General features: G+C 40.8%; 1 protein-coding gene across 16 annotated transcripts in view; it reads left to right on the top strand.

The window, feature by feature from the left end:
* Positions 1-304: 304 nt before the first annotated feature.
* The window catches only part of cadpsa (Ca2+-dependent activator protein for secretion a), a 173,731-nt gene continuing 157,951 nt past the window's right edge, over positions 305-16,084 (top strand). For 9 of the 16 annotated variants that reach the window (XM_030375220.1, XM_030375229.1, XM_030375228.1 and 6 more), the window contains exon 1: positions 305-1,169. In XM_030375220.1, coding sequence (XP_030231080.1) covers positions 825-1,169 — 345 coding nt within the window. In that variant the 5' untranslated portion in view covers positions 305-824. The remainder of the gene's footprint in view (positions 1,170-16,084) is intronic. The other 7 variants (XM_030375236.1, XM_030375234.1, XM_030375235.1 and 4 more) reach the window with 1 other exon arrangement.

The raw sequence follows: 16,084 nt of genomic DNA, 5'->3' as shown, positions 1-16,084 counted from the left end.
CCTTAGAGTCCTCCGCTCAGAGTCCTCCTCCTCTCAGAGTCCTCCTCCTCTCAGTGTCCTCCTCCTCTCAGAGTCCTCCTCTCAGAGTCCTCCTCCTCTCAGAGTCCTCCTCCTCTCAGAGGCCTCCTCCTCCCCGAGTCCTCCTCTCAGAGTTCTCCTCCTCTCAGAGTCCTCCTCCTCTCAGAGTCCTCCTCCTCTCAGAGTCCTCCTCCCCTTAGAGTCCTCCTCCTCTCAGATTCCTCTTCTCAGAGTCCTCCACCTCTCAGAGTCTTGCTCCCTCAGAGTCCTCCTCTCAGAGTCCTCCTCCTCTCAGAATCTTCCTCCCTCAGAGTCCTCTTTCTCTCAGAACCTCCTCCCTCAGAACCACGGCCAGCTCCCGGAGCGGCTCGGAGACCACCGCTCTGCCATCGGCTATTTTTCACTGAGTTTTTCTTTTTCAACATCCATTGACAACATCCGCTGAGGAGGAGGATTTCCAGGAGAACGAACAGCCATTGGGTCCGTGCTGGATACACCCCTCCCCCTCAGACCTCTGGGCAGCAGATCCCCACCACCGGGGAGTGAGCGCGTCGGGCTCGAGGGTTCGTGGAACCAACTGTAGCCTCAGCATCCCCCCGCAGCGCGTCCATCCTCCGCGCGCACGAGTTTAGATTTCATATTTCATATTCTGACGGGTCCCGTCGCATCGACAGGTTGGCGCCGTGTATTGTTCGATATTTTTTGTTTTACTTTTATTCTTTGCAGTCGTTGCCAGAGCAACAAGCAACACAGCGAGTTCGTTGTGTTCTCTTCCTTTATAACGTATTGTATCCTCCAGCAGCAACATGTTGGACCCGTCTTCTAGCGAAGAGGAAGGGGACGAGGTGGTGGAAGTGGATCACAAAGAAGTGACAGCCCCGAAGAACGGAGCGGCGCCCCGGCCATCTCCCAGCCGAGCCCCCGAGCCCTGCGCCGGGCTGCAGCCTCCGGGTCGAGGGGGCAGCGGCGGCCGCCCCTCCAGCCCCAGCCCTTCCAGCGGCGACAAAGAGAAGGAGGACCTGCAGGAGAAGATGCAGAGGGAGGAGGAGGAAAGGAAGAAGAGACTCCAGCTCTACGTATTCGTTATGCGCTGCATCGCTTATCCGTTCAACGCCAAGCAGCCGACCGACATGGCCAGGAGGCAGCAGAAGGTAATAATGTGAAGCAGACCACAGCCGGCTGCACGGGGAGGCTGCAGGGCTCAGGAAGCTCTGAATAATACTATTGAATCAATTTATCTGTTTCAGAACTGACAAAACTGTAGTAAAATACAACATGGGGAAGTTGCAAAGTCGTTATTATTCCTTAACGAACCCGGAAGTATCTTAGAAGTATACACTGTAGTAACACAAACAAGTCATAGGCTTGTTTGAATCACAATTGGTATAAGGATGCGTCATTGTGGAATACACGCGCTCGTCATTTGACCAAATAAAAGAGAGAGAGAGCGAGAGAGAGAGGGAGAGGGAGAGGGAGAGGGAGAGGAAGAGAGAGGGGTGATTTGGGCATAAAGCATCTGTCCAATTTCTATGCATTTCTATCCAACCTGTTTGAAACGTGGCCACACACACACACACACACACACACACACACACACACACACACACACACACACACACACACACACACACACACACACACACACACACACACACACACACACACACACACAGAAACACCTTAAACGGCAATACATGGCCCATTGGTTTATTGATTACATCATTATATCAATGATATAATAAAAAATATATATGTTATAACTGACAATACATCTGTATGCCAAATGTTAATGACATGGTTGTCCTTGTTCAAGTCTCAGTCTGAGACGTCATCTTGATCTAGATGCTACTGTTGACAGATGAAGGTGAACAAACATTGGAGATTTCAATCTACCTCTGGCTTAATTAATTGGCCAGCCCAGATGGGTTACTTTATTTATATATCCTAGGTGGTCATATTTGGTGGCCATTTTGTCTGCGAGAAGAAAAGTTGGAGAGGCTTTGCTCCAAGTTTGATAACATTGCTCCCTTGTTTCTATTTACCGCTTACTTCTATTGGTAGTTTATATGCATTGTATATGTGAAGGCAAGTTTTTTAAAGCTAACCTATATGATATGACTGATATTCCAGGAAAAAATATTTAAAAAACGCAGGCAGTGGACTGATCAGAAAGAGAGACCGTTGCTCTCTTTTGGATATCAAACTCAAAGATATTGAATGATCTTCAGACCTTACTCTATCTCAGGGGTGGGCAACCCTTTGCACTTTATTCTGTTTTGGGCATTTGCTCCCAATGCAAATATGTTTGAATGAGTTGCTGAAAGCAGTGTTCTGAAATGGGATCAATTCATAGTTTTAAACCTATGTCGTGAGTAATAGACGAGAAAATGTTTAAAATATTGTTGCAAGTGGCCTGTATGCATCGCCTTCACATGTCTCAAAGATATTGATGTGGATGGTTGCAACATTCTCATTTTTGTTTTTTACATTTCTCACAGTGCAAATATGTTTTTGAATGAGTTTCTGAAAGTGGTGTTTTAAGATTGGACATATGTAATTATAATTTGTAAGCCCATGTTGCAATTTTTTTTTTTTTTTTTTATGTTGATGCCAGATTGTGGACTATATGGAAATAATACAATTCCAGGGCTTCTGGAAATGTTTTTGATTGTTATGTGTACCTCTGAGCTCCAAGGGGCTTTAGGATTGCCCTGGAGAGGCTTGGTGATGAAAACCACCATACAGTAAACTGGTGTCCCTGAGGATGGGAGTGTCTACATTTCGATTTTAAATGCTTAAAACTAATGCATCGAATAAAGTCACACCAGAATCTACATTTGAAATCAATTAATTTATAAGTGAATTCAGATTGTATATGTTAAAAAGTACAGGTTAATCCCATTTGTAGTAAGTGAGTGAGCTGTTGAAAGCATAATGTTTGAAAGATTACATTTCTTTGTTTAGTTCCAACCCCTACCAGTCAGACCTAGAGTCATTGAGGTGGTTTCCACATGTGATGCAACTGAGACTGAGGTGCAAACACGCTAGTGAGACCCATATTAAGGCTTAGAAAGAGGGCAGTTGGTGTAGTTGAGAGAAAGTAAAGGAATGAAGATACATAGAAGAAGGCATCTAATGCAAGTGTAACACATTAGTTGGAATCAGGTTAATATGTGTCGTCAAACATCTGCCACTTGGCAGTGGGTGTGCTGCCCTGTAACACGGAGCATGTGGCCTGCCAACGTTCAAACCCATCCTTTGCACATATTTTCTTATGTGTTCAGATAACGGATGAGTGGTGCAAATAATCCAGACAATCTTTCACCTGTTGAACATAAGAGAGTCAGATCTATTTCTATCTTGGTCTCCTTTGGAAACCTTTCCAAAATCCTATGTCTTCATGCCGGACAGACATTAAGTTATCAAACAATATCAACATATTCCAATTTTATTATTTTATATACATCCACTTTCACGCTGCACCAATAACAAATCGGTATTTGAAAGTGATTCCGGTCCCCTTTCTATTCTACTTGTGTCCTACTTCCGGCCTGTCCCATAACTTTAATGATGTTTCAATGTACAATGCGTATTATCAGCTAAGTGGTCAAATCGGCAACATGTCTCATCTGGTGATGCATATGTGAACATTCAGACAAGAGAGCCTGCGTCCTTGCCCTTCTGCTGTACCCTTGTAAGCTAACTTCAGATAAATACCTACCGTAGTCAATAATTTTAATTTCTAGTTTGAATTTTGCCATGAATTACGTAGATGATGTTTTTATAATTAAAAGATAATTTGAAGTCAAGGATGTCGCAGAACAGTAAATAAACATTACACACTACACACACTACATCGCTCCTCTTTAACAGTCACCTGCACCAACACGTGTCTTACTGGATGTGTTTTATCCTGCAACTTGCCTTTCCTTTTATCTGCTGCGAAAGGATGAGCAAGGTTCTGGTGTGACTTCATCAAGATAACAAAGGCTTCACCAATGTTGCACTGTCTTTCTAATTAAATATTATTATGGTCTTATACTTAACCACTTACTGCAGCTTTCTTGACTTGCTACTTGCTACTTGATTTATCCCGTTTTATTCCTGGCACATTCCAAACAGGATAAATAAAACGGTCTAATCGGCGTTGAATACGGTACATATTCTGATTTATTTTTCTTTCTAATTAAATATTATTATGGTCTTATACTTAACCACTTACTGCAGCTTTCTTGACTTGCTACTTGCTACTTGATTTATCCCGTTTTATTCCTGGCACATTCCAAACAGGATAAATAAAACGGTCTAATCGGCGTTGAATACGGTACATATTCTGATTTATGCTCTTTATAATGCTTTTTTTTTTTTTTTACTTGTGGGTCAACAGTTTATATTTTGTGAAATGTTTATGAGTAGACTCTTTACTCTTTACTGCAGGCTCTTGGTGGACTGCTTGCTACTGGATGATCGGCAACCAACACCTGTATTATTTTCTTAGGTTGAGAAATGTAATTATTATTTAAAGTACCCCTATTTTAGCACCAGTTGTGAGTGTGATTAGCCATTACAAGCCGTTTCAAAAGCCGTTTCATATGTACACTATAAAAGTGTAGACGGGAAACAGGGATTGAAATCCTTGGGAATCTGCATCACCAATTGGCCTGATCAAGACCTATTAACGTTTCCAGATCTCTGCCTATGGCTGTGTTGCGAATGAAAGCAGTAACTTTGTCTGCCCTGTCTGAAAGGGTGCAAGACACAATATTTGAAATCACCAGTGGTCCGGAAAGGTTATCACAGTAATTGACTGGGAACTTTGTGGGAATGAGGCTTAAGTTACTTCAGTAATTGATTTATAAGAATGTTTCATCTTGTTTGTCAGATTCTTACAAAGGTAAGCAGAGCTTTCTAGGTGATCTCACAACAGAACTGTCCATTTTATTCTCTGTGGGGGAGATTCAAGAAGTTGTTGATATTGGTCTTAATCTCCTCATGCCAAACATGGTCAATCTTTTTTGTGAGAAGTAATTTTCAGTTTGGTGCCCAGATATAAATGTTACAGTGTCCAGTGTTACCCTCGGGTCAAAAAGAGATATGTGACCTAGAGTGAAGTCCAGCTTACAATACGACTTAAGATGCAGGGACAAACTGTGTTCATGTTTGTCTCTCTGTTTGGACATTTATTTACCTTGTAGTATTCTTCTAATCGGGCCTGAGGGAGTGAGTGGGCCCAGGTGAGACCATGGACACAGTCACAGGCCGTCTGTCTGCTTGTTGTCTCTTTATCGCAGCATTTTGAGGGCTCAGATGAAAGGAGCCAAACTGCCCCCACTCCTCATACCCTGTTGGTGCTCAGTGTTGGTCTCCTATTAGGTCCCATCCTGTCTCCCTACAGACAGAGCTCCCATTCTAATGAAAACCAGAAGGAACCAGTGAAAGACCATACATATACACATATGTGAGCTATAGGTTCATCTGTTCTGGTAATGAAGCTCTTTATTGTCACAGTTTTATCGGCAGGGTCAAAATATAGAACACAACAACAAAAATAAAACGACAATGAAAGACAAAGGTAGATGAAACAGACTGGATAACAATGTGGCAGAAGCAGATTAGCGTTGTTTACAGTCCAATAAGCCGATGGCAGTGGAGACAAAGGGAAGCACCTAACGCTTGCTCAAGCAGGTGCCTTCAAACTACGACCTGCGGGAACAGCTCCAACTCATTTAGTATAGTATCATTAAGAATAGTAGTAGCTTTTATCAAGGCTACTACTGACGCCCACCCTATATTTTGCTTGCCACCTTCCTAGCCTTCCAAATCTGTTCTTGTTGGCGTGTTACCAAACAAAGCCACAATGCAAAAAGTTAAAACTGATTAAATTTAATGTAAAAAGAGCACATTTTCCTCAAGAAAAAAAAGACGTTGGACCTTTATGGATATAATAAATTCCCAATCATTTTTTATCAAAAATGATCCCCAGATATTTAGCTCTTCTTTCCCAAATGCTTTAACCAACGTTCACTATCATTTACCCTAAAACAAGATTTTGTTTTGGAAGGCCTGTTGTTTCATTTGCCCGTTGATAGTTGCCCTTGAAAATCAGTTAGCGGTACCGGACTAATACGCATTTGAGAATCAGTCAATGTTGTATAGACCTAGCAATGTCAGGCTAGGTACAACATGAACTTTGAAACTAATTAGGTGGAGCTTTTCAGTCCTGGTATAGACTCGTCACTGATCAAATTCTAATAAAATCCCCATCATTGTTTCTCAGCAGGACTCCAGTAATTAGCGTGGAAGGCTGAATGCTTTCAAGACAATTCGCTAGAACTGTTGGGTGGCTAGGCAGTCTGCACGTAACTAACACAGACATTGTGCGAACGTAAGCAGTGACATTATGCTAATAGGCCGTATTTCCCCCATGATTGCTATTCAATTTTTTTATCAAAGAGGGTGGTAGGATGAGTGATGGGTGAGGAAATGTATTATGAATTATTCCTACATTGAAATGTTTAGTTATAATGGGCCAGCCACACCAAATGTGGTTCACTTGGTTTGGTAACTCACCCAATCCCTTTTTTATTTAATGCAACAGGGTGCATCAATAGCGCATGGCACTCTGGTTGTCCTTTGGTTAAAGCTATGAGTTTGAGTGGATTTAACTGAATTGAAACTGAATTGAAGCTGAATTTACACACTAGAAAAAGCACAAGACAAAAGATATGCATCTTAAAGGTCCCATGGTTTGCTACTCTATGGATGCTTATATATAGGTGCTAGTGGGCCCTTAATACATTTGAAGACGTTCAAGAAATTCAGCCGTGGTGCAGAATTACAGCCACTATGAGCCAGTCCTACAATGAGCTTCCCTCAAACATGCCATTTTTTAGAGGCGGGTCAATGTGGAGGGTGGGGGTGTGGCCCTGAGCCGCTTGCAGCAATAGTCTAATGGCCTCGTGTTTACAGTGGATGTATCGCAATGGCGAGGCGCACACAGCTTTTGGCCGTGTTATGTAAATATTCTAGAAGAGTCCTGGAGCTCTATATCTAAATAATATCATATTATACATAGATATTTTTATGATATAATATATATTATCACGGCCAAAGGCTGTGTGCACCTCCAGAAGCTCTCGGAAGAGGGCAGCGGGCAGCGCTGAGGCTGTGGTGGCTCGGATAGTAGCTAAAATCTGCGTGTTCTGCTCCTGTGAATATAGCACGGTATGGCCACGGCCACAACATTAGCTCAGAACAGGAGCCATTAAAAAAGTGTGCGACACTGTTGAGCCACATGCAACACTTGTCATGTGACTCAAGTGGCTGCATTTGATTGGCAAGATCATTTAGTCAGGTTTTTATTGGTTAAAATAGTCACGTGATAGAAATGTTGGCGGAAGACGTCCCTCAGAGAGAGAATTTATTTATTATTATTATTTATTTTTATAAATCTTTATTAAATCTTTACAATACAAACAAGAACAAGCAAACAGTCAGTAATGCAGAAAATACATTGATCAAGAGCAAAGCCAGGGGGAGTTTCAAATAAATACTTTAAAAATAGAGCATAACCGAATGGATTTAGCAGCTTTCTTATTTCCCTACCAAAAGCAATAAAAGAAGGTTTAGAGTTACTTAATTTGGCTTTGTGAATATATTTCCCTAAAATGATCAACAAATTAATCCGGTATATTTCATTCAGTTTTTTACTTTTGTTGTCATGGAAACCAAACAGTACATCTTCCCACAACAAAGACAAATCAGAGACAAGTTTATCAGTAATGTATCGGGATAGATCTTTCCAGAAAGTGGTGGTGTAGGGACATTGGCAGAACAGGTGCACATATTACACATAAAGAACAGTTAACACATATGTCACGCTTAAAGATTGAGATCTCTCTGGAATAAAGAGGGAATGTTACGATTATTATTCCTCATTGTGGTAGTGAAACATAGGCCTACATTACCAACTGAGATCAACTTAGGGTCCAAAGCTGGTAAACAGTCTGGTTTTCCAGTCCCTCTCAAGAGAGTTAAAATACCAGGGGCCTTTACTACGAAGCTCGATTAGAGGGTTAGCGAGGTATGTTGAGCTAAAAGCCTGGGTTAGCTGTACCACGAATGTCGATCTCTTTAAGCATTGCTGTATCACCATGGTGACTTATGCTCGCAACCAAACCTGATCGGGAGCAGCTTTTCAGCTTAGGCCCCGTCCAAACGAAGCCGAAACGGGTGAAACCGTTCCGGTGTCGATCTATCCGGTTTCGGGGTGTATCTCCGTAAAGACGGAGTCAGGCGAAACCGGGTAGATCTGTAGAAACGCTGTAGTACACATGCCAGGCCCATAAGGGGCACTGCTTCTGCTACAGAAATCTGCTACAGAAGAAAATTTAATAAGAAGAAGAAGAGGCGAGCATGTGCATAAAGGCTGCCCCCCGAACCACTAACAACACAAACAAAGAGTCAGTCAACAGTCTCAATAAATAATGGCTTAGCAACCCAACAAGGGACATGATCTGCTGCCTAAAGATTACAAGCCTGTAGTCCGCCATCATCTTTGTTGTTGTGAGTTCTGAGACTCCGCGGACTTAACAGTCATTGGCTAGAGGGTCGAGGGGTGGGGCGATGACGTCATGGTTTACGGTTTCAGTCGGTTTCAGGCGTCCACACGAATCCAAAACGAAACCGGGTAGATTTGAAACCACCTCCAAGGGTGGTTTCAGAAGTTTACGGTTTCGGTCAGCGGATTCGCCGGCTTCGTGTGGACGGAAGGCCGAACCGTACAAGACCTTTGCGGTTTCGCCATGAAATCGGCTTCATGTGGACGGCGCCTAATGCTGCGTTCGAGTATTTCCTGTGAACCGACTCGGATCTCAGATCTGATGCCACGCCCACACTTCAAGCGTTTTATTATTTCGCTCGGTCGTTGGAGGAAAACATGGACGCCACCCGGAAAGCTGTTGTCGCGGTAGCATAGGCATAGATACGGACGCAGTAAGGTATTGCAGTAATACGAGTGATTGAAATTGCCATTTAAACCACCAAAGTGGTCCAAGCACAATGAAAACAGTTCATACGTCAAGTCACAATGGGCTCAGCCATCTTGAATTCTGTCTCAGAGTTTTGCTCGGTCACCACTGAGTTCAACCGAGATGGCGAGTTCGCCGTCCGAGGAAAAGGGGCGTGTTTGTGAGTGTCGCTAGGCAACGTCCTCGGACCTCCGAGACGGATGGATATTAAAACGCAGCATAAGTCTACCCGGAGATCAGCTACTTATATCGGCGTGCGCAGCTTCCTAGCCCCTCCTCCGACAATGGAGTCACCATTTGTGGGTGTTCCCGTGGACCTCGGCGCACTTATCGTACAGGCGTCTCTCCGGAGACAGAGGATTTTTCGGGACAGAACCGATCCCTTGGCATTGTCTGACGATATTCTTTATGAGAGATACAGATTCTCATCAGAGGGTGTTCGTTATTTGATTGTCCTGGTTGGACCGTATGTAGTCAATGCTACACAAAGAAGCAGTGCACTTACTAGCCGCGTTTACATGGACACATCTGTCCATGTAAATAGGAATAGTAAATAGGAATAGAAAATGATCATATATAAGGCCTACGCCTCATTCGGAATACAATTATCTGTTCGGCATAGAATTATATGCCGAATAGAAGAGGTGGTGTAGTCCGTTTTAATCGACATGTATACACTTATTCCGAATAGATTGGGGTTTAACTTAGAGCAGCTGCAGTAGTTTGCAATTGGTCCACTGAGCTCCGTCTGTACTTTTATGCACACCGAACTTGACCGCTGTCAAGGAAAGTGGATTTATTGCCTGATTCACGTCTTTGTTCGTAAGTAGTCCGGTAAGCGTGTCCGGTTGCTAAGCGACGGGACATGGGTGTTTATTAATGACTTGTTCGCGTATCGTAGTGTCCGCGCGCGTCCGAGATAACTGTAAATGAGTAGGCTACTACTAGTACTTTTGCAGGCTGAACGTTAAAATACTTCTTAACTTAGAGAGACCACTCTCTCCCACCAGTCTTGGCTGCGGACTCGCATTCAAATTCCTCTTGTTTGCTGCGGAGGTGGGGTAAATATTTAGATCGGACATAGCTGTGCAGCAGGCAGAGAAAAGCTCTCTCCTGCTGTGCTTACATTGAAATCAAATTCACAATGCCAAATAGTGATAAGACGTCCATTATGTCGCCGCCGGTCCAGAGATGTGTCAGGTGTGCGCGAGAGACATAACGGACACTTTTGTTACTGCCATGTATACAGTACATTCGGATCACATTTTAGGAACAGATCTATTCCGCATAGAAATCTATGCGGGTCAGATGTGCCATGTAAACGCGGCTAGTGCTGCGGTGTGTCTGTGTTTGAAGTTCGAAGGGGGCCCCGCACGTTCAACGTACATTAACCTATAGTCAAGTGCCATGTTGTCCATTATCCCTTATATAACCGCTATGTCAGTGACACAATTAGGCCTAGGCATTTTTTATGTTCAAATTCATATTATAGCTGTGAGAAAAATCACCTCCATAGTCGTAAAACCAAATCATAGGCTATATTCACCTGAATTTATTCAAATGGATTCAACGTGGTACTGGACAACTTACCACATTGAATAATATTTTTATATATTTATTTTTGACTTGGCCCCATGTTCGTAGGAGCGGGCTGGCACCACATCTATGGGGGTAAAAGGCATGATGATCCATCATATTTTTTAGACAATATGCAGAATCTTTTCACTTATGAATTAACACGGTTGGCTATTTTTTGCCAGCACGCCACCCTAGCCATATTATGGGCAACCATGTTCCCCTTGGCTGTGATTTGAACTTTGAATTCCTCGTAGGAGTTCATAATAATACACTGCTCGCCTTGGATGAAATACACCGCTCTCGCTCGATTTATTTTGCATAAGGGTGAGTCAAATGACGCGATAAACGTGCATTGAACCTAAAGCGAAAAACCTGGTTCAACTAATTGAATCTAAAGTGAGCGTTGTGGTACCATTTAACTCTGATTGCGAGTTGCGGCTCTGTCGAGCCAGGTTTTCCCAAGAAAGCCTGGGGATGTTCAGCGAGGTTCGTGGTATACCCCCCTGATGGGATGGCATCCATAACAATAGCAAACTCTTTTGGGGTGATTGGAAAAGTGTGAAAATTCAGAATTATTCAGCAAAGTTCCGTTATCATTTACTAATTGGGATACTTGTATTATAATACTATTGATCCAAGTTTTATGAATCAAAGATTTATTCTTGAATTTAATAAATCGATTATTCCAGATGAAGCACCTATGTGGGGAGAAATTATGTTTGTGGATTAACGACCATACTAAGAGCATTTGCTGTGGAATTTGGATACAATTAAGGGAATTTTTCTATTTTATAATCACACCAAAGAAAAAATACTTGACCTCCAACCTTAGAGAAAATATAGTTAGGTATAAAATTCCATGTAGATGTGGGATTTTTTTGAAAATGCTTTATCCAATTTATTTTAAAAGTATTATTAAGAGTTGTAAAATCAAGAAAATTTAGACCACCGCGTTCAAAGGTGTTCATAATAATAGATTTTTTCACATAATGCGTCTTGTATTACCAAATGAAATTGAAAAGTAATTTATCAATTGAGTTACAGAGTTTTTTGTTGACAAACAAGGGGATAGCTGCATATGTAAGATGAGATAAACTTTCTGCCTTTGTCAACAAAACTCGTCCTTTCAAGGATAAATCTCTCTGCAGCCATTGATTAAGCTTTTTCTTTGTCTTATCACTAATCAAATTAAAGTTTACGCAGCATCTCTCCTCATTTTTCATTATATGAATCCCTAGATAAGTAATCTTATCTTTGATTGGTATGTTACAAACCTGGGAGCTGTCGCTTTCTTCAAGGAAAAGAAGTTCACTCTTCTTCAGATTTAAGCAGAGTCGAGAAGCTGCGGAAAACAATTCTATTGTTTTAATAGCAATTGGCACTTGGCTGGTATTTTTTAGAAATAATGTAGTATCATCTTCTAGTTGGGTGAGGATCACTTCTCTTTTTGCAATTGAAATTCCTTTTAAAGGACTATTTTTAATATGGTTGGAAAGAAGTTGTGTATATAAAATGAATAGGTAGGGAGAGGCAGGGCAGCCCTGCCGGATGCCTCTTTGCAGCTCAAATCTCGGCGAAGTCCTATTTTTTAAGCTGATAGAGCTATTGCCTTTGGAGTACATTGTTCCAACAGCTTTACAGAAAGAAATCGCCAAAATCAAATTTCTCAATAGTTTGAAATATACAGTTATGTTCTACTGTGTCAAGAAGTCCAAGAAAAAGATAAAGCTATCATCAGGACATAAAAATGAATAATCAATTATATCTAAGACAAGCCGAATATTGTTTGAGATAGGTATTTTTCTCATGAATCCTGATTGGACTTCATCAATAATAGGGCCTAAAACATTTTTTAATTTTATTGCAATTATTGAGGAAAAAATTTGTTAGTCAGTGTTTAGTAATGAAATAGGTAGCCAATTATCAATAAACAGTGGATCCTTTTTGGGTTTGGGGATTAAAGTAATTAAGCCTTGGGTCAGTGAAGGAGGTGAAGAACCTTTTTCAACACTAATATTACTTCAAGTAGAAAGGGAGCTAAATCTTGTGTAAAAGCCTAAAAAAAACTGCAGAGCGCCCATGTATGAACTCCAGGAGATTTGTTAGTTTTACAATGTTCAATTGTAAATGTGATTTCCCGCAAGATTATAGGGTCATCGCAAAATTTCCTTCATCTTGAGATATTGGTGTGACGATAAGAGGGTTCAAGAAAGTAGTGGCTGATTGATGGCAATATTTCGATTTGTATACATTTCTATAGAAGTACGAACAGAAAACAGCTATGCTCTTCGGCTTCAGTTACAGTATCGTATGTTATGTTGGGATTGTTAAACCTCCATACATCAATCAAGTTTCATTTTTGCATAAATAATTGTAAGTTTACATTTGGTGCAGAGGAAACACGTGGAGGCCAACTGTCAATGTTGTGATCTAATATCATGTTGAAATCTCCCCCTAATACTATACCTGAATTTGGAAAGCTATTAAGGGTATTTTGTGTATGCTTCTCTAATGTTTCAAGCACTATGTCGTTCTCATGGTTAGAATTATAGCCATATATGTTAATAATTATCAAAGTAAAGTTTTCAATGGTTAACACTTGAAAGATAAAATAACCTGATGTATCACTGACAGATCAGAGAATAGTCCCTGGAAAATTATATTTTAGAGTTCAACACCAGCAGTATGTTCAGACCCATGAGCCTGCCACAGATCATTTCCCCACTGGGATCTCCATAATCTACCATCATCCGGAACTTAGTGTGACTCTCGAATGAAACAGAAATCAGATTTGTGCTGCTTGACAAACGAAAATAACGCTTTGCGCTTAAAAATATCCCTTATCCCCCTGGCATTGAGAGTAATGATGGATAAAGACGTATTAACAACAACAGATGTAAAAAGTAAAGTTTGGATGAAACTAGACTTTAACCTTACTGTAGGGAGCTGAGGGAAATAGATCTTGCATCTAATAAAAAAAACAATATAAAAAAAGGCAAGGCAAGGCAAAGCAAGGCAACTTTATTTATATAGCACTTTTCATACACAAGGCAGACTCAAAGTGCCTCACATATAAACATTGTCATACAATAAAATAAAATAGATAAGTAAAAGAAAACATATGCAGAGAAATGGGTAAAATAGAAAGTTAAAAAGGCATTATAGTATTGCAATACAAAATAAAGGCAAAAGTAAAAAAGCTTTTTACAAAGTGCAATGCATTTAAGATTTAGCAGAAAGCTAAAGCAAACATAAAAGTCTTCAGTCTTGTTTTAAAGGTGCTCAGAGTTGGGGCAAGTCTTAAATCCTCTGGGTGTTTATTCCAGCTATTTGTTGCATAGTAACTAAATCCTGTTTTCCCATGTTTCGTGTTTACTCTGGGGATAATTAACAGAGGATCTTAGTGGTCTAGAAGGCTTATGTAGTGGAAGCATATCAGTTAAATATTTTGTGCCTAAACCATGTAGGGATTTATAGGTTAGCAACACGATTTCAAATCAATTCTCTGACCTACAGGAAGCCAATGCAACGATTTCAGAATTGGTGTAATATGTTCACATTTTTTGGTCTTTGTTAGAACTCTAGCAGCAGCATTCTGAACAAGCTGAAGCTTCCTCAGAGTTTGTTTTGGGAGACCTGTAAGGAGACCATTGCAGTAATCAAGCTTACTAGTGATAAAGGCATGTACAAGTTTTTGTAAGTCTTCGGTGGACATGAGCCCTCTAAGTCTTGCTACATTTTTAAGGTGATAATATGCTGATTTTGTAACTGATTTGATGTGACTGTTGAAATGTAAATCTGAATCCATGATAACCCCTAGATTTCTGGCTTCTTTTTTCTGTGCTGTTACAGAAGCAGCTTTTCTCCAGGGTGCCTTTTGCTTTCCAGAAATCGTTTTAACCTTATAAGGTGCAATGACATCTATGACTTTCAAAATTTTCAAATTAAAGTTTTCTACAAGATCATCAGCAGAACATGGGTTGAGAGGTGGTAGCAAGGAGATAGCCTTTTTAAAAAGTACATTAGAATCTTTATTGATATACCGTTTTTTGACAGTAATTGATTTTATCTGTAGGTCGGGAATAAAAGATATGTTAAAGAAAACACAAAAGTGGTCAGACAAGAAAGGATCAGTTACAGAGAGATCAGAAGAAAGTAACGACCGTCACCTAGCCAAATGGAACGGCGTAAAAGTACCATTCTTTCTTCAAATATATACTCAAGCAAAAGTAAAAGTATGTTGCAATAAAACTACTCCTAAAATTACAATTTATCCATAAAAGTTACTCAAGTATTTGTAATGGAGTAAATGTAATGCGTTACTACCCACCTCTGTGTTGGGGTCATCTAAAAGCATCGACCACCCTTTATTTAATATTTAATATTTATCCTCGCTTAATATATGTTTCATATTTTATTAATGTTTGTGCTTGTCACTAAACCACTGACCTTTGTACTCGATAATGATAACGATAATTCTTCTTCAGGTTCTGGGGACAAACTACAATAGTGATGATAAATAAACAGATTCCCTGCAGTCCAGCCCTCCATTTACTGATCACTCCTTGGCATAATCCATGATTTGATGGGAGTAGATTAGTGAACTAGAGCATCAAAGTAACCCTCCAACATAATACTGATGAAACAAAATGTGCTAATGTGCTATAAACCGAGCAGACAGTATTTGGGCAGATTCTCAGGAGTTGTACCTTCTTCGGCACCTGTACTGTAGGTGATGGAGAACAATGTGTTGCCAACACAGGTTTTTAGCCGACTAAGGTGCCCGATAGTCCGGTTGACACATTTTCTGTAATGCTAAGCATGTGGTTTCACTGTTGTTAAAGTCTCCCAGGTTTCATTCTTGTTGAAACTGAAATAGTTTGGTTTAGCGCAAAGTTAACCTGCTGGCCTGTGTAGCTGGAGGTAACCTGTTGGGCACGTTTTACAATCATGAATGCCCACAGAAATGCCAAGATATCAAAACTGAGAATGTCATTTAGGGCAGCTGTGGGCATGTGAATTTAAATACAATTTAAAACATTTCAAAAAATGATTCATTGCAAACATCTTAATTTGAAGAAGTATTGTGAAATGTTTTGCATAGTCAGATATTTAAGGATAGAACTACAGCGCTCTGATGCCGGGGACTAAAGAGCCGGTTGCCGTGGGGCCCCATCGTTTCAGATTGGATACCTGCAGAGAGGAAACGGGGCTTCCAAGTGGAATAAAGCGAGACTCGCATTTGAAGAGTTCCCCAATGGATATACATTGAACCATCAGCAGATGGGATCAGCGCTGCCACCACACTGCGCCACTAGGAGTTAGGGGTTAAAGGATTTGGATGAATAATTTCACGTGACAGAGTAAGGAAATCCATTTAGATGGCATCACAGAAGAAACTGTGAGTACATGTCAAGGAAAGACAATTTCCTATCCTTTAATATTTGATATTTAATAAT

This window comes from Gadus morhua, chromosome 13, assembly GCF_902167405.1.
Source record: "Gadus morhua chromosome 13, gadMor3.0, whole genome shotgun sequence".
NCBI lineage: Eukaryota > Metazoa > Chordata > Actinopteri > Gadiformes > Gadidae > Gadus > Gadus morhua.
Note: the sequence above shows the minus strand (reverse complement) of the source record. Positions and strands in the feature narration are given on the sequence as shown.